Source organism: Nothobranchius furzeri, chromosome 16 (assembly GCF_043380555.1).
Source record: "Nothobranchius furzeri strain GRZ-AD chromosome 16, NfurGRZ-RIMD1, whole genome shotgun sequence".
NCBI lineage: Eukaryota > Metazoa > Chordata > Actinopteri > Cyprinodontiformes > Nothobranchiidae > Nothobranchius > Nothobranchius furzeri.
The window spans coordinates 41,219,772-41,236,473 of NC_091756.1; the positions used below are offsets into that span (position 1 = coordinate 41,219,772).

At 38.3% G+C, this 16,702-nt stretch overlaps 3 protein-coding genes across 4 annotated transcripts; all 3 read left to right on the forward strand.

Moving 5' to 3' along the window:
• The first annotated feature begins 1,094 nt into the window (after positions 1 to 1,094).
• Positions 1,095 to 7,465, forward strand: ndr2 (nodal-related 2). The gene is made up of 3 exons (XM_015963032.3): positions 1,095 to 1,406; positions 3,180 to 3,928; positions 6,937 to 7,465. Exons 1-3 carry the CDS (start codon positions 1,145 to 1,147, stop codon positions 7,087 to 7,089), a joined length of 1,164 nt encoding a protein of 387 aa, XP_015818518.1. The 5' UTR covers positions 1,095 to 1,144; the 3' UTR covers positions 7,090 to 7,465.
• A 264-nt stretch (positions 7,466 to 7,729) lies between these two features.
• Positions 7,730 to 10,600, forward strand: lrrc20 (leucine rich repeat containing 20). Of its 2 annotated transcripts, none has more exons than XM_015963034.3 (5): positions 7,730 to 7,868; positions 9,331 to 9,405; positions 9,638 to 9,787; positions 9,916 to 10,083; positions 10,193 to 10,600. In XM_015963034.3, the coding sequence occupies exons 2-5, from the start codon at positions 9,336 to 9,338 to the stop codon at positions 10,327 to 10,329; spliced, it is 525 nt and encodes a 174-aa protein (XP_015818520.3). In that variant the 5' UTR covers positions 7,730 to 7,868; positions 9,331 to 9,335; the 3' UTR covers positions 10,330 to 10,600. The 2 variants fall into 2 exon arrangements, with proteins under 2 accessions (XP_015818520.3, XP_015818519.3); XM_015963033.3 differs by lacking the exon at positions 7,730 to 7,868 and adding an exon at positions 8,370 to 8,573.
• Positions 10,601 to 12,186: 1,586 nt separating this feature from the next.
• Positions 12,187 to 16,681, forward strand: ppa1a (inorganic pyrophosphatase 1a). The gene is made up of 11 exons (XM_015963029.3): positions 12,187 to 12,619; positions 12,733 to 12,797; positions 13,393 to 13,446; positions 14,287 to 14,406; positions 14,479 to 14,565; positions 14,634 to 14,760; positions 14,843 to 14,970; positions 15,065 to 15,150; positions 15,246 to 15,315; positions 15,432 to 15,471; positions 16,205 to 16,681. Exons 1-11 carry the CDS (start codon positions 12,559 to 12,561, stop codon positions 16,231 to 16,233), a joined length of 867 nt encoding a protein of 288 aa, XP_015818515.1. The 5' UTR covers positions 12,187 to 12,558; the 3' UTR covers positions 16,234 to 16,681.
• The last annotated feature ends 21 nt before the right edge of the window (positions 16,682 to 16,702 follow it).

Below are 16,702 nucleotides of genomic sequence, written 5' to 3' on the forward strand. Positions count from 1 at the left end.
TGACTTGTTTTTTCCTTACCAGAGCTAATGCGATTAGCAGTGCTGCAGTCATGCTAATGGGACTTGTCTGGAGTCCAGAAGTAGCAGTGCGATTCCAGATGGATTTATAGATGTAGGTTAATATTTTAGATCAGACCTATGTTATTTAAAAATGCGTGTAGGACATGGACATTTGCCCCCAGACCTGTTGCTGCAGCTGTTAACGCAGTTTTCCTAATAATTAAAAGCATGAAACTAAACAAAATACAGTCATTCACAATACTAGCAACAGCAGCTACCTTGATGTATGCGGAACACAGTTCTTCACTGTCTGGAGGAGAGGATTTGGATTTTCTGTAATGATTTATGACAAAAGTCCTTAACTAAATAAAAAACTGAACCCAGTTCAGATGGTAAAGTGTAGTACTGAATTTAAAGGCCAATACCTTTAAAAACAGCTGAAAACTCACCTGTTCAGGCTGACTTTGGTGCCTTCTGTTGATTATTCCTCACTACCTCCTCTTCATGCTGCTGTTACCAATTCTCTTTCTTGGGATCACGTGTTACCTTTTTTATTCATGTTCTTTCTTCCTTATCATTTTATTTTATTTTATCCATTTTCCCCATTTTGTATTAACTCGTTATTTTAATTTCTTTGTTTATCTTTATTGTTTTTGTGAATGGGTGCATTCTTTTTTATAGCAATCTGTTACAGTGTGTAGGCTGCTTTCTCCTTACAAAATGACATAATGCATGTAATTTGTGTAATAACGAACAAGGTTTAAAGTTTCTTTTTCATGTTAATGTTTTTATTAACTGATCTCCTTTTTAATCATTTCCTCAGCATGTCAATACGGTGCATTACACTATACGGGAAAGCCTCACTCACAATTAGCGTAAAACAAATATTAGAAACAAGGCAAGGATGGGAGTCGGGACGCAGGAGCGCTCCGAAAGAATGGTGTTGCAAACTCTCACCGAGCCGCCTCATTACCAACTGAATGGATGATGAGCTGTCGGGTAACAAGGTAACAAGCCTTAAGGACGCCTGACAGTTTCCTTTAATGTTCCCAGCAACTTGTTAAACATGAAAGTGGGTGGGTGAGGGTAGCTATATAAGGGACAGCCCATTTCTGTCCGGTATTGTCATGAAGCAGAAGAAAACATGCGCTCTTTTGGAGCTCCGGGAGACGCGCTGCTGTTGCTGCGCGCATCGCTGCTGCTGCTGCTGGCCCAGGGGATCCCCACATCCAGAGGTGAAGGAGTTATGAGACCTCCGATGGAGCGACCCAGCGCGCACCACCTGCCATCCTACATGATGCACCTTTACAGGAATTTCAAGACGAACTTCTCCAGGCCTCCTATGGATAATCTGGAGCGAGACGCGGTAAAGCAGGCGGACACGGTGAAGAGTCTGATGGCAAAAAGTAAGATTTATTCTTTTATCGCGGGAAATGTTATACTATTAAACCAGGAAATCAAAACTGTTATCTTTTTGTAACGGGGTCATGTTCAGACTATTCCCTGCGCGTTATGTGTTGCCAGACGACCTGAGAGGCTTGAATCCACATCCTTCTGAGGGCGTGAATAACCTCGCAGGGATCAGTGTGTGAAAAGGCCACTTTTCTGTCTAAATCTCAAAGCAAACCTCTCTCTCTGCCTTTTCTTCCTTAAATAAGTCATGTTTATTAGGTCCCTCGCCAGACACCCCCTATACAAATCTCTTCTTAGGTCAAATCAACAACTTCCCTTAGTTCTTTTTTCACACTCGGCCTGATTAGATTAGAGCTCGGGATTTCATGGTACCACAAGTAGCTGACAACCATCCCAGCTGCAGAATCCAATTTCACATCTCTGCTGGAGCGGCAGTTATTACCTGTATTTGTTTGGCTGAGAAGGACGAGTTAAGTGATTGGTTCTGAGTTTGGTTTGAGTGGATTAATGATGAAGATGGGTTCATCTTTTGATCAAAAGTCAAATCCAACGAGCCAGTGCCTCGAACGTGGGTTAAACATTTCTAAAGATTGCTAAATGAGAGAAAACGACTATAACTGTGTATTTAGTCTATGAGCCATTTATGTGATTGAAGGGAAATATTATGATTAATATAAAATACTTCATATTATATATAATACAAATTGTAAAAACCTGTAATGCACATGATGTGACTTAATGGTTTTATTGTTAGGAAACGTTTTGTACTTTATTCCCACTTTTCCCCATAAAAAATATGCAAAATAATTTTACATTTTGAGATTTTTTCTTTATTTTCCGCATTTCCTTTCATATTACTCCTTACTAATTCATAATTGTTTTTTTTAATTAAAAAACCCTTTTGGCAAAATATTTTATGCTAACATCTTATTTTAATTAAAACACCCTTTCCTTTGAGAACATTTAAATAATTTATTGACTTAACCAAACATTCTTTTTGATTAAAATTTAGCAGAAAATAAAAACAAGATACAAATAAATTAATATGTAAAATATTACAGGTGATTTAAAAAACCTATTATTTAACTACCTTACATTATTACATATGTTTAAGTAATCACTGACATTTAGCCTTACTGTTCCAAATGACAAACATAATATTTAAGTTAACTTAACTCAAAAATAAATTAAACAATCAAAGGAAAACTGCAATGTTTTGCTTTAACATCAACTTTAACAAATCCTTTATTTTAAAAATAGTTTGTCTTTGAAAGTACAAAAGTTTTTAAGTATTCATCTAAATACACACATTTATAAATATCTTTAAAAAACTGACGATGGAGACAAATATGTTACTTTTTTGGTGAAACAAATCTTACATTTGGAGATTGCATTTCTTTCTGCTAGCAGGGCTGCATGGTGGGAGAAAAAGGTTGCATAAAAACCATGAGATCCAGGGTGTAGCGCCTCATTGGGGCCATAGTTTCTCACTGGTCTCGTATTTTATTCCTAAATTGGATGGCTTTGTTTTTTAGAAATTCAAAACTCAGCTTTCACAATCCTGCAATTTTTTGAATTTTAAGATGTTTTGTTTTTATTTTCAGTCATTGGGAAGATGAAGCGAGATAAATCAAGTTAGGGGCCAATTTTACTTGTCTGCCGTTAAAAACAAAGACATGACATTCTGACATATTCCTCCTAAATGACAGGCTGCTTTGTTTATTATGTGCTAAATTGTGTTAATGTTTGTGTTTTTACTGGAACAGGTTTGACGCACAGACATGGGTGCTGGGTGGTGACCTTTGACCTCCACGTCCTGCTGGCTGACAAACACATCCAAGCAGCACAGTTGAGAATAAAACTGCCTCAATCCCAACATGGTTCTAACTTCACTATGGAGGTATTCCACCTGGATCATGATCTAGTGGGGCTTCTCACGGACGCCTCTGTGGTCAATTCGTCTCAAAGCTGGAGAGTGTTCAACATGACCAAACCTCTCCTGGACTGGCTCAGGCTGAAACCACCGGCCAGAACTCGAAACAGAAGAAAAACAACACGAATGAAAATACAAAAGACAAGGAGAGAGCTGTCCTTTCCTGATCAGCTCGCTGATGCTGGGAGTTCCAGAGCTGTGCAGGACGTGAGCAACCAGGCCTTTCTGGTTGTCTTCTCACACACAGGGTTGGACAAAAAATCTAGGGCCAAAGCAAGCTTGCTTCGCACAGCTGAACAATCCAAGTTTTTGTCTCCTGCTGAAATCAAAAGGGTCGACTGGCAAAAGAGGCGAAGGAGCAAACGAGGTCAGTGGCAGCAAACAGCGAGAAGCCTGCAGGTGTTGAACAGAGGGGGAGAAAAGTCCCCCTGTTACAGGGTGGATCTGATCGTTGACTTTAATCAAATCGGATGGGGTTCCTCCATCATCTCTCCCAAAAGATTCAACGCCTACCGCTGCGAAGGTTCCTGCCAGGGTCCTCTGGGTGAAGACGCAAATCCGATTGATCATGCTTACATGCAGGTAAGTACTGCACCTCTCCACGGTTAGCTGCTGCATCAAAACGAGTTTAACTTGTTGCAGACTTTAGTACAAAAATCAATCAGTGTAATTAAAGCAGTCAGTCCATCAGTTTACTCACACTAATGACCTCATTTGTTTACATCTTCTCTCTGCCATGTGACGCAAAGTGGGAGTTGCTGAGCTTGATCATGTGCAGCTAATCACTGATAGGTTGAGTGGCTTCTCGGGTTCACATTTACATCAAGTCCGAAAAGGTGTGAGTGCAACGCGATGGTTGGAAACATTTAAAAATAACTCAAAATGGAGCAACAAGTATGTCACTTTGAGGACATCTCAGTTTTTATCTGTTTTTGCAAAATTATAAAGTTTTAAAATATTAAAAGTGAGGATTTGCTCATATTTAGTGTCAATAGGCTGAAAACATCCCCCATTTAACAGCAGCTTTCCGGAGTTGTCCTCTTTCAGAAATTATGTATGATTTGTCAGAAATCCGTAAAAGTGATTATCTTATCATGTACTGTGATATAATGTAAGCAATACGTCCTTTTTTTATTTAATTTTTTGCTAAGCACGCCCCCTGCCCTTCATGAGCTCCGTGCAATAGGAAACTGATTGCCGACCAGAACTAACCAATGGCGTTAGATTACCGCTTAGATGCTTCAAATGTAAGGAATACATCGGCTGAGGCAGAGTTGATGAACTTTTCATGGAAAGGAAAGTCTTTAATAAATAAATATGTGAGAACACAACATGACATGAGAATCATACTTGTAAAACAACGTTGTTTTAGCTCTGTTTGTGGGCTGCAGAAGCACATTTATAAACAGAAACGTGAAGTTGCCATCTTAAAAAACAGCGACAGACTTTTTGTGTGATATGCTTGTCAGCCACTAGATGGTGCCATCGGATAAGAGAAATACTCCAGAAAGAGACTGATAGGAAAAATCGTGATTTAGACTTTTTGTGACAAATTTTTGACAGAGTAAGTGATATAAATACTATCAGCTGTCCATAAAATATCTTCAGTGGAACTTTCTTTCTACAGAACTGATCTTTGACCAGCAGTGCTAAAAGTATTCATATTAATTACTCAGGTAAAAGTATAGATACTAGAATTTTAAAAGGCTTCTGTAGAAAAGTATTGTTTCAAGCTTTTACTGGTTTCAAAACTACTCTGAGTATTAAAGTAATGTAAGTAACCCAGGGCGAAGGCTTAAGTGGTGCTACACTCAAACACTATTTTATTTAAAGGCCCTAAATATGTAGAAATGATGATGCTGAAACACTTGGGATACACTGTTTCAGCTGCACATGTCCCCATTGAGATTAATGCATTTTAGTGCAACGCAAACACATAAAAGTACACATGTGGATTGCGGATGGTAAAACCCAATAATGTTTCAGAATAGCAGATGTGTAAAAATGCTTATCTAACTGCAGTTAAATTCCATCTTTGCAGAGACAGTTTTTCTGGATCTTTTTTTTTTTTTTGCGTTTGTTTTTATCAACAACTTGAAATACAATGAGTTACAAGGCAATTTTAAAAATGTTAATCCATCCATCCATTGTCCTCCACTTATCAGGAATCGCGGGGGTAGCAGTCTAAAGTCTAGTTTATACTTCTGCATCAGCTCCATGATAGAGAGATGCACACGTAGTGATGGAGACATTTTGCTCTCAGACTTCTCCATCTCCTGGGGAGTAAAGACAGAAAACATCCTTTTACATAGCGCCTCTCAAGATACAAATCACGAGGCACTTCATGAGTGTTGCAAAGCAATTTGCCGCCGGGACAACAGAGGGCGTAGCGCTGTTCTGGGGTACCCTGAAAGGAAGATAGTGCATTTACTATTGTGTTTATATTGTGTTTTTTGTATTTAAGAGACTTTTTCCCATGGACAAATGCGTCCCTCATTCTCCTCCACCTCTTCATGTGCTCGCCACCTCTAAACCCATGTTTCCTGCTGTTTCCATCCACGGTTAAAATGCTTGCTGTGTATCATTTTACTCCTCCAGTCACGGGTGAATAAACGTTCGTATTTTTAGAGTTTTTCAAAAGGTATTCTTCAACCCGGTCCGGGGTTGTCTCTAGATATCTTTTCTCAGCTCTCTTTATGTTTTTGAACGTGCAATGGCAGCTGATGAAAGCGGCGTGCTGACCAATCACAAGCGTGCGCTATCCATCTCGTTCGACGGTTGTTTAGAAAAGTAGGCTTGACTCCATCCGTCCTTGCGAGGGCTCTTCAGCAGTCTCGCAAGGATGGATAATAGCGTTATTTTCTCCGTACCAACACAGATGCAGAAGCATGTATAGGTTTAAGCAGAGGAGCCCAGACTTCCCTCTCCCCAGCCACTCCTGGGGAATCTCAAGGTGTTCCCTGGTCAGCTGAGAGAGTCCCTCCAGCGTGTCCTGGGTCTTCCTTTGACTCTCCTCCTGGTTGGACATGCCTGGAAAACCTCACCAGGAAAGCATCCAGGAGGCAACCTAACTAGATGCCCAAGCCACCTCAACTGGCTCCTCGATGTGGAGGAGCAGTGGATCTACTCCGAGCCCCTCCCGGATGACCAGGCTTCTCACAAGGAAGAGCCCAGCCACCCTGCGGAGAAAACTCATCTCAGCCACTTGTATCCACGATCTCATTCTTTCAGTCACTACCCAAAGCTCGAGACCGTAAGTGAGGGTAGGAACGTAGACTGGGCAGTAAATCAAGTAAATCTTCACCATGACAGACCGGTACATCGCCCGCATCACTGCAAACGCAGCACCCATCTGCCTATTGATCTCCTGCTCCATCTTTCTCTTGTGTTTAAAATGTAAGAAGTAGAAAGTGGAACTAATTGCATGAAAATATAAGCAGTAGAAGTAGTAAGTTGGCTAATTAATCCTTCAATCCAGTGAAGTACAGAAAAAAGGTTCTATTTAAGTAAGGTAATAAAGTATTTGCACTTCCATTACTCAACACCACAGTTGTTTACCTTGTAAATCTGATCTGTCTCTCCTTTTTCAGGGTCTTTTGAACTATTTCCACCCTGAGCGAGTGGTAGCACCGTGTTGTGCTCCAACCAAAATGAGCTCTCTCAGCATGCTCTACTTTGACAACGGACAGGTGCTCCTCCGACACCATGAAGATATGATCGTGGAAGAGTGTGGCTGCCAATGAACCTCCTCTGAGCATGAACTGTGCAGACATGCTGTAAAGAAGAAAAACAACTTGTGGAACACAAAAAGAAAACACTTAGCATTAAGGAAATATGCTCTTCAATATTTGTTAACATGCACTGTAAGATGATTGCATCTGAACTTTATTTTTTTGTACGAGCTCTGGTTTGTAACTTTTTGAGATGTGCTGAAATCAATAACAGCATTAAGCTATTACCCAACAATACTTCAGCATCGTTTTCACTCATTTTTCCGTGTCACTGACTGTAAACTAATATGTATTTTTGTAGATATTGAATAATGTATTTAAGTTTAACTAGTTTTTTATTTGGTTTGTAAATATGGTGTCATAATGCATTAAAATCTGTTAAAAGTCACTGCAAGTAAGCAGGAGGATCCTCAATATCATTACAAGGAAAAAAGGCTGGAAATAATTCATATTCACACAAGCAGAAACATAATAGGACAACACACACCACTGGCTTTTCTGGAACTGCTGTGTGCCACGATAGAATCAGCACACCATAACGGGTGTGCTTTTCTAGTTTTGTTCAATCTCCCTCAGCGACTCCACATTCCAACATGCTGAACGCAGCTTTGTAGAGGAAAATCCAGCAAATACAGTAACGGTGTAACAATGTGTCATAGTGAATTATGTTCTTCTGAAGCCAGAGGATTCTTTGTGTCCAAAGTCTTTGTAAAAACACAGCGTAACCAGGAATTTGCCAGGAGTCACGACTCTGACAACCGCTCAAACTGTCAGTTGAACTGGAATCAGAGGTAAGTCAGTGTTTAATTTTCTGATGTTCGACTAAAACCAAATCCAAATAGAAATACACTTTTTTACAACCATTTAAAAAAATCAGAAATGTGCAGCTATTTCACAATAACAATACAGTATTAAAATGTTTTAAATTACATGAGATTTCATGGATGTTAACTGAACATAATTTGACCTTTGAAAGGGTAATTATTTCATTTTATTTTAATTTTTGCTATTTCCAGGTTTCCCTTTTCAATCTTGAAGGGTTTAAATCTTACTGAGATATTTCTGGTTAAATTAGGTCAAATAAAATAATATTTATATGTAAAATGTTCAATAACAATACAAATATTATTATTAATAATAAATATACGTTGTATTATTGTCTACAAAATAGGTGTCTGTGAATAATTTACGCTGCCATGTAGCAGCGCGTGACTGACGCTCGTGAACACCACTGTTAGCTGTTAGCTTGTAATTTAGCTTTAGCTAAAAACTCAGAGTTCCGCAAAAGCAACACCTTTCTTTAGTTTTATCGCTCCAGTTAAGAGTCGGAAAATATAACAAACCTTACTTATATATTTTACACGGGATACCCTTACATTACACCGGGTTCCACTGGGCTAAAAATACTCACAACGTTGCGTAAGCTGCTAAAGCTAATGATAGCAAACACTGACAGCTGCCAGGTTCTGTAACGCACACTCGCTGCTTGTTGGGAAGTAAGAGACTTATTTACACTTGTAGATTGATTTTCTATGTTTTGAGAAACCTGGTGAACACAGATCAGGCTTGTAGTTGTTGATCTGTAATGGTTCTGACGTTTTTTTGCTATGGATCTTATTTAGATGGATGTATTTTCATTCATTGGACAGCAGCCCCAGTGTGCTCATTTGTGGCATTTCGTAAACTTTACTTGATTAAAACTGAATAAAATGAAGGAAAACCCCTAAATTGGCATTCAGATTTAGTAATTTTTTTTTATTTTTTGGCAACATGTAGATCATCTACACCTTAATATTTAAGTATATAATACATGGCATTTAGATTTGTCACTGATGTGTAGACTCAGTGGGGTAAATACTTTAATAATAGCAAAAAGACAGCCCTGAGCCTCAAGCTTTTGTACAGACAGTTGTTAAAAAATGTAATGAAACAGTTTGTTAATCTTTTTGGAAAATCTACTAAATTATTCTCTTTTTACACCAATTTGTGCTGACTGATTATATATTTAGTAGTCAAAATTCACCTGATGGTGTTGAAATCTTTCTCTCTGCTCATTCTCAGCAGCTTTTCTCGATCCTTTGCCCTCTGTTGATGTCAAAGTGTTCCTGTTATCATCTAAAGTGACTATTTCATAGTAGCTACACAGAAAGCATTTTTTTTCGTATTTCATTAAAAATATTAGCTGGTTATATGTTTGTAACTGTCTTAAAATAAGAATGTGTGTAAAGTGATGCTTTTTATAAACTCATTCAGGAAAAATGGCAGAGGCGGTTGCAAAAGTGGCCCGAAGGATTAATGAGACAGTAGAAGATGGCAAAGATAATCTAGGTAAGTTATCTAAAAAATAATTAGGTTTTATTTCTGCATTCATTGCAATTTTTTACATTTTAGAGCATGAGTGTACACCTCTGATTTTGTTGTGGACGCTGTTTCAAAGTTTACCAGCAGATGGTGATGCTGGCCTAAATTCTGAATGCCTCAGAAATCCTGACCATTGTAGTTTTTAGAATGTGTGTATTTGTTGTGTTACACCCTGATCTCTTATTCCTCTGGTTTGCAGATCTGTCAAACTGCCAGCTCATGTCTTTCCCAGATGGTGTGTTCAAGGTCCTGAGATCTGTTTCAGAAAATATCCATGTTATCACATTAGCTGATAATGCCATGAAGGCCATTTCTAGCAAGTTCTTCTCGACTTTTACCCAACTCAGAGGTAGGAAAGTCTCTTCCCGTCACAGAAGAGACTGTCTTGTTTTCTTTGCATGCAGCTCACACCATGAATGTTGACAGAAGGTCTTCCTGCTGTGACTTGATTTTCTCTTGTTTTAAAATACCTTGCAGAGCTTGATCTGCGAGGAAATGTTCTCACCAAACTGCCCGATGTTGTGGGGGAAATGGAGCACTTGACCTGCATCAACCTAGCTGATAACAGCTTCTCTGTCTTCCCCGACAAGCTTACTGAAATAGCCTCGCTGGAGAAGATCGATCTAGAGGGAAATAGCATCACTGGTGGGTCACATTTATGAATCCGGTGTGGATGTAAAAACTCTTATCAGCCACCTGCAATCAAAGATTTTCTTTGAGATCATACAGTTTTCCTATTTCGGTTTCCCACCAGAAATACCTTTGGAGAAGTTGTCCGCCATGCCGTCTCTGAAGTGGCTCAACATCAAGTCAAATCCTTTAAACTCCAACACTCAGTCTGCTCTGAATTCTCCCCACAAATTTGATATTTTGTCAACAACTGAGTCCTAAATAATATTTTGTGAATCTGACACCAACTACAGCCTGAATGCTAGGTGCCTTTACCCTTATGGAACTCAGATAGGTAATAAAATACCTGAAACTGTTGTTCATGTGGAACTTTTGATTCTGCTGGAGATCACATGCTGTTGCTTCTACTCATGGGGAGGAAATCTATCATTCCCGACCTACGATCGGACCTTTTCAGCTCCCAAATTTGTTATTTAATTGCTAATTTATTACTTTTTGTAGCAAACAGAATTAAAGTTCTGAAAATCACAAATGTGTGTTTTGTTGTTTGTACTACTGCGGACTGTCGCGCCTTTATGGCTAATATTTATTTTCTCTCTATTGTTCTGGAAACTTTATGAAAAATAAATACCATCATGAAATATTGAATATAAAAAGCTAGATGTTGACAAATAGTGGCAAAACACAACACATCCAAATCCACAGCCCAAAACCGTGACAAATGAAGTGTGAGTAGTAACAGCTAGCATTTCAACCATTCAAATTAAACACAAATGCACGGTACAGCAAGTTGCACTAAAAATGGCAGAGTACATGACATATGAAGTAGGTGTCTTTTGTGGCTGCTGGGCCATGACCTTGTGCCTTGCAGCTGTGACGGTGGTGCTTTGTCATATATAATGTCTAAATTAGACCCCATAATTCCTTTGAATCAGAATCAGAAGGTTTTATTGCCATATGTGTGAGAAATCACAATATTAGGACATTGCTGCAGTATTTGGTGCAAAAAGAAAGATAAAAATAAGAGATAAGCAAATATAGGGAGTAGGAATATAATCATGATAAAATATTAATATAAAGTGGCAATAATTAGAGAAACGGCTGCTATATAAAAGACAGTGTAGGTACTAATCAGAGCGGATCAGTTCAGGTACAAACACAACACAGATGACTGAAATCAAGTGACTGGAGTGGACAGTCCTAGGATTATCGTTCATGAGTCCAACAGCAGAGGGAAGAAACTGTTCTTGTGGCGAGAAGTTCTGTCCGAATGGATCTGTGCCTCCTGCCAGATGGAAGCGAGTCAAAAAGACTGTCCAGGGTGACACGGGTCAGCTGTTATCCAACCTTGTGTTATATTTAGAACTTTTATTTGTCAACATGATTATTGAGATCACAAAGAAAAACTTAGGATCATTATTGAGTAACTTTCATGACTTTTCACGCAAAATGCTAGCTGTTACCATTCACTTACATTGTTTATATTAAGCTAACAAATACAACCAGATTACCTGGGCTGGTTACTAAATGCATTTTCCCATCTATCTATCTATCTATCTATCTATCTATCTATCTATCTATCTATCTATCTATCTATCTATCTATCTATCTATCTATCTATCTATCTATCTATCTATCTATCTATCTATCTATCTATCTATCTATCTATCTATCTATCTATCTATCTATCTATCTATCTATCTATCTATCTATCTATCTATCTATCTATCTATCTATCTATCTATCTATCTATCTATCTATCTATCTATCTATCTATCTATCTATCTATCTATCTATCTATCTATCTATCTATCTATCTATCTATCTATCTATCTATCTATCTATCTATCTATCTATCTATCTATCATCTATCTATCTATCTATCTATCTATCTATCTATCTATCTATCTATCTATCTATCTATCTAGTTTTACCCGTTTAACTCAAGCCATTAATCATGCCACCTTCTCAAGATCCTACAAAGTATTTTTAAAGCATAACATTTCAAAAATAGGTCCCTAATTCTGCTATTACGGTGTAGTGGTTAAACCATAAGAAGTCACCATGGTTACAGCAGCTAATTCTGCAGCGTAAATTGGATTACAGCTAAAACCAGTCACTTCCATCTGTTTGTTTCTGAAAAGGAGCCCTCAAGAGTCGCGGCTGAGAATCAGGGCAGCGGAAAACAAATCTGTAGAAATGAAGGTGGAACGTGTTTGCATTTGTGTAGCAGAATGCATGTGACAGCTAAAGGCGTGGAGAGGTGGTGAGAAGGCAGGATTCGCTGCTGATTACTATTCACAGCTCTGCCTCTCACAGAGGAGTGACAGACATTGGATGTGAAATGAAAACAGGAACATGCAACTAGATTTTGTTTTCTTAGCAGTGCGCATGCCTGCTCCTTTACCTTGGTGATTCCGTCTGAGCGTCTGAACCTCTTAGAACAGCTGATTTAGAGAACAGATCGCAGTGGGACGGATCCAAACCAACATGAGCTTTACCGTGGAAGAGCGGGGCAGACCCAACACCCAGGACTACAGGGTGTTTTTCAGTAAGCACACCTTTTTCAGTCAAATTTACCTTGTTGGAGCAAAATAACCTTTTTGGTAATTGTTTATTAACTTAAACTGCAATTTATGAACACTAATTGAACTTTGTTCTTAGAAAACTCAGAAGGCAAATACATCTCTCCCTTTCATGACATTCCCATCTATGCAAATGAAGCACAGGTGAGCAAAAACATGACTTTACCAAACAGGGTTGCACCTAAAGTGTGCAAAACATGCACTTATTAACATCATTAGAGCATTGATGGTGTCATTATTATTATCATTATTTCCTATGTTTGCTGAAGTTTATGGAGAATGTTTGATGACCTATAACTTTGGTCATAGTCACATTTCTTTTTACATGCAGTAATGTCCATCCACCCTGAATAATCTTCATTTTAAACTGAACCCTGCAGTAAATAACCATATTGAGCCAGTATAGGGACTAAAAGCTCATTTTCACCCAGTTCAAGAAAATATGATAAAAAAGTTTTCATTAAAATGAAAATATTTTTCACTTTTCCATTTCTTGTGCTATTGTGGTAATATCCTACGTGATTCTTTTATAATTTTAATTTTGCAACATGTTAACATCAATATAGACCTGAAAAGTAACAATTATAATATAAATTATAGTCATTGGTGTACACATGTTCCTTCTCAGTGAGTTTATGATTGCGTGGTGGATTTTTCAAAATAAATGTACCAATTTAAAACAAGAGACATTGTCTGATTTTTGCTTCAGAGTAACAAGTGTGCCTGCATCCTTTTGCAGGACATTTTTCATGCTGTTGTGGAAGTTCCAAGATGGACAAATGCAAAGATGGAGGTTTTGTTTTATTTTTATCTTGTATAGTTTATGTTTACCCTAGACAAATATCTTGATGCTTGCTGAGAAAAAGGCATATTGTGTGTGTGTGTGTGTGTGTGTGTGTGTGTGTGTGTGTGACCCAAACACCTGATAAATAATTAGATGAATTTTGATTGACAATCCAAATGTGATCTATAGTTGAATTTTAACCAATTCAAGATGGCTGACACAGCTAACGCGTCGCTATTAGCACACACAAAAATGGCTATTTTAATGAAGCTGATCTGTTTGGTGAGATTGTTGCTGATAATCATTGTATCACACACACTCACAAACATACACATGCATGCACGCACGCACACACGTGCATACAAATGCACACATTTCTCATTAACAACTGAATTGATCTTAAAGAAACTCAGAGAGAAATCATTGGATACAGATAGTGTAGCCTAACTCCCGTGTTCATTAAACAAGAGGTGGGGGACACACTGGACAGGTCACGGACACATAGAAATAAACGAGACATGCAACCGCTTACACCTAGGGACAGATTTAGAGTCACAAATTAAAATAACATGCATGTATTTGATCTGTGGAAGAAAACCAGAGTCAGGGAACCTCCATAGATGCTAACTCCATGCAGAAACGCCACAGCCTGTGACCTTTTTTCTGAGGGGCAGCAGTGCTACAACTGCACTACCATGAAACATTACTGAGTAGCATTTTCAGTAGATCTTCTGATAATGTGTGGTTGTGCATAATTCTCAAGGAATTCTAGACTTTTAATGTATTTTTATTTTATTTTTTTGCAACCAGTCACTCAATCTTTCCTTTTTCTGTCCTTGTGCTTCTCAGATTGCCACTAAAGACCCTCTCAATCCTTTAAAACAAGACGTGAAGAAGGGGAATCTCCGCTATGTAGCTAATGTGTTTCCCCACAAAGGCTACATCTGGAACTATGGAGCCATTCCTCAGGCAGGTCATGCTTAGACTACATGAATTCATACTGCTACAAATCAGTTTACCATGTGTTAATGCTTTTGACAGACATGGGAAGATCCCAACCACAAGGACAGTGACACAGGATGCTGTGGAGACAACGATCCAATAGACATATGTGATATAGGAAACAAAGTAAGTACGGGCTTGTTTACATTTGTCTGCTGAAAACCTTTTCCTAGGAAGGTGAATGTTGATTTCAGGTGTGCTCTCGTGGAGACGTAATCAAGGTGAAGGTGTTGGGAACTCTGGCTTTGATTGATGAGGGGGAAACAGACTGGAAGGTCATTGTGATCAACACAGAGGACCCAGAAGCTGCCAGTTTCAACAGTAGGACAAACCTTCTGTTCACTTGTGCTGATGGAAGACAAAATGACAACGGTGGCTTTGTTATGCTGTTGGTTTGTTGCAGACATCGACGATGTGAGGCAGCTGAAGCCAGGATATCTGGAGGCGACCGTTGATTGGTTCAAACGATACAAAGTTCCTGATGGGAAACCTGAAAACCAGTTTGCTTTTAACGGAGAGTTTAAAAACAGGGTGCACGATTTTAGATTTGATCGTGTCTCGTGTTGTTGAAAGGGTTGCTTTATTTTTGTATTTTAGTCATAAAATACGTTGTTCTGTTTTCCAGGATTTTGCCATAAAAACAGTGAAAAGTACACATGAGTTTTGGAAATCACTGATGTCTATGAAGACCAATGCTGGAGAGTTAAATTGGTGAGTTGCTCACAGTCAGATTTAACTTAGAGTTACTTAATACATAAGGCACTGTAGATGAATGATGTTGTTGGTTTCTTTCTGCTTTTAATCAGCATGAACACCACTGTGTCTGATAGTCCGTTCTGCTGTTCTGCCACAGATGCAGACACTGTGGTTGAGTCTGTAAGTTTAAAAGTGCAAAACATCAAACATTAGCGCTATGTTATGTAATGTAATGCATTAACACTGAAAAAGGCAATTTTCAGGTAGAACAGTACATTTTTCTGTTACTTTTATAGGCCTGTGCTTTTGGACCAGAAGATCCCGTTCCAAGCTCAGGTGTGTGCTATTTATTTAAAGAGCAAGTCACCCCCTACCAGAGTACTACTCCACTCCCACTTCCTGTTTGAAAAATGCAACAAATGCTGTTGCCTAGCAGATTGAGAGGGCGGAGCCGCCAACAAATACACACACACACACACACACAGGCTCACAACGACACTGTGACATCCCCCTGCTTGCACTCTATTGATGTTGCTTATAATAGTCTCTGTCGTTTTGTTCTTCGTTGTCCATTTAGGACACATCGAAGTGTGATGTATCGACAGTTGTCCACACACAGTTGATTTTTGCTCTGCTGTCTTGCTCTTAATTTTTGCTCTTTTAGTTGTAAAGGAGGACCCACTTGAAAACGAGATGTTTCATCTCAAGTGGTTATTCCTCCGTATAAAATTATGATTAAATAAATATGGTACCAGCTAACGTTCTGGGATACCTCTTAGCCAATAGCGATGGCAGATTTAAATTCAAATGCAGTGCAGAGTTTTTACCTGACAACGGCACAACACTGACAGTTTTAGGCAGAAATTTTAAATTTGAACTAAAATGCACTAAAATGCAAAACTATTGATGACACGTGTCTGCAGCACGATTAGACACGCATTTATTTAGTTTATCAGAAAAAAGTTGAGTTGGGGGTGACTTGCTCTTTTAAGTGTTCAAACAAATTTATTTATTTCAAGAATATTTCCAAATGCTCAACTAATATGATTCCTTGTTTGTTTTATTTCAGTTGACAAGTGGTTCTACTATGAAAACTAATAATCTTCGACGTTACCAGAAGCTTGAAAGGATTTCTTCAATGTGTGACGATGTTATAAACGTCTATACTCACACATGACTTGTTTATGCTGCTGCTCATTCAGCAAAATTCAGACCATGTAGAAGTACTACCATTCTTTTTATTGTGTCTTGCTGTAAAACAGTCACAAGCATGTGTTCAGAAATTAATTTAAACCATTTTCAATCACATTGTATTTGCATGATTTTAAACAATAACAACTATAGTTTGACTTTTACAGTTTGGTTGTTATGTGTGTTTACACCTTTAACATGGATACAACACAGACAAAAATAATTATAAACAGTACTGTTCATATTTTCACTGTGCAGTTTAACAAATTATTCATTATTTCAATAAATGGTTTATTGGGGTGTTGTAAAATGTAATAACATTAAATGTGGTGGATTAAAAAAAATGTTGAAATCATCTGTGTATTTCAATTTAACT

Coding starts and splice junctions, on each gene's coding strand:
- ndr2 (XM_015963032.3), top strand. CDS start 1,145: ATGCGCTCTTTTGGAGCTCCGGGAGACGCGCTGCTGTTGCTGCGCGCA. Junction 1,407..3,179: donor GAAGAGTCTGATGGCAAAAA/GTAAGATTTATT, acceptor TTACTGGAACAG/GTTTGACGCACAGACATGGG. Junction 3,929..6,936: donor TTGATCATGCTTACATGCAG/GTAAGTACTGCA, acceptor CTCCTTTTTCAG/GGTCTTTTGAACTATTTCCA.
- lrrc20 (XM_015963034.3), top strand. CDS start 9,336: ATGGCAGAGGCGGTTGCAAAAGTGGCCCGAAGGATTAATGAGACAGTA. Junction 9,406..9,637: donor AGATGGCAAAGATAATCTAG/GTAAGTTATCTA, acceptor TCTGGTTTGCAG/ATCTGTCAAACTGCCAGCTC. Junction 9,788..9,915: donor GACTTTTACCCAACTCAGAG/GTAGGAAAGTCT, acceptor AATACCTTGCAG/AGCTTGATCTGCGAGGAAAT.
- ppa1a (XM_015963029.3), top strand. CDS start 12,559: ATGAGCTTTACCGTGGAAGAGCGGGGCAGACCCAACACCCAGGACTAC. Junction 12,620..12,732: donor GGACTACAGGGTGTTTTTCA/GTAAGCACACCT, acceptor CTTTGTTCTTAG/AAAACTCAGAAGGCAAATAC. Junction 14,761..14,842: donor AGAAGCTGCCAGTTTCAACA/GTAGGACAAACC, acceptor GGTTTGTTGCAG/ACATCGACGATGTGAGGCAG.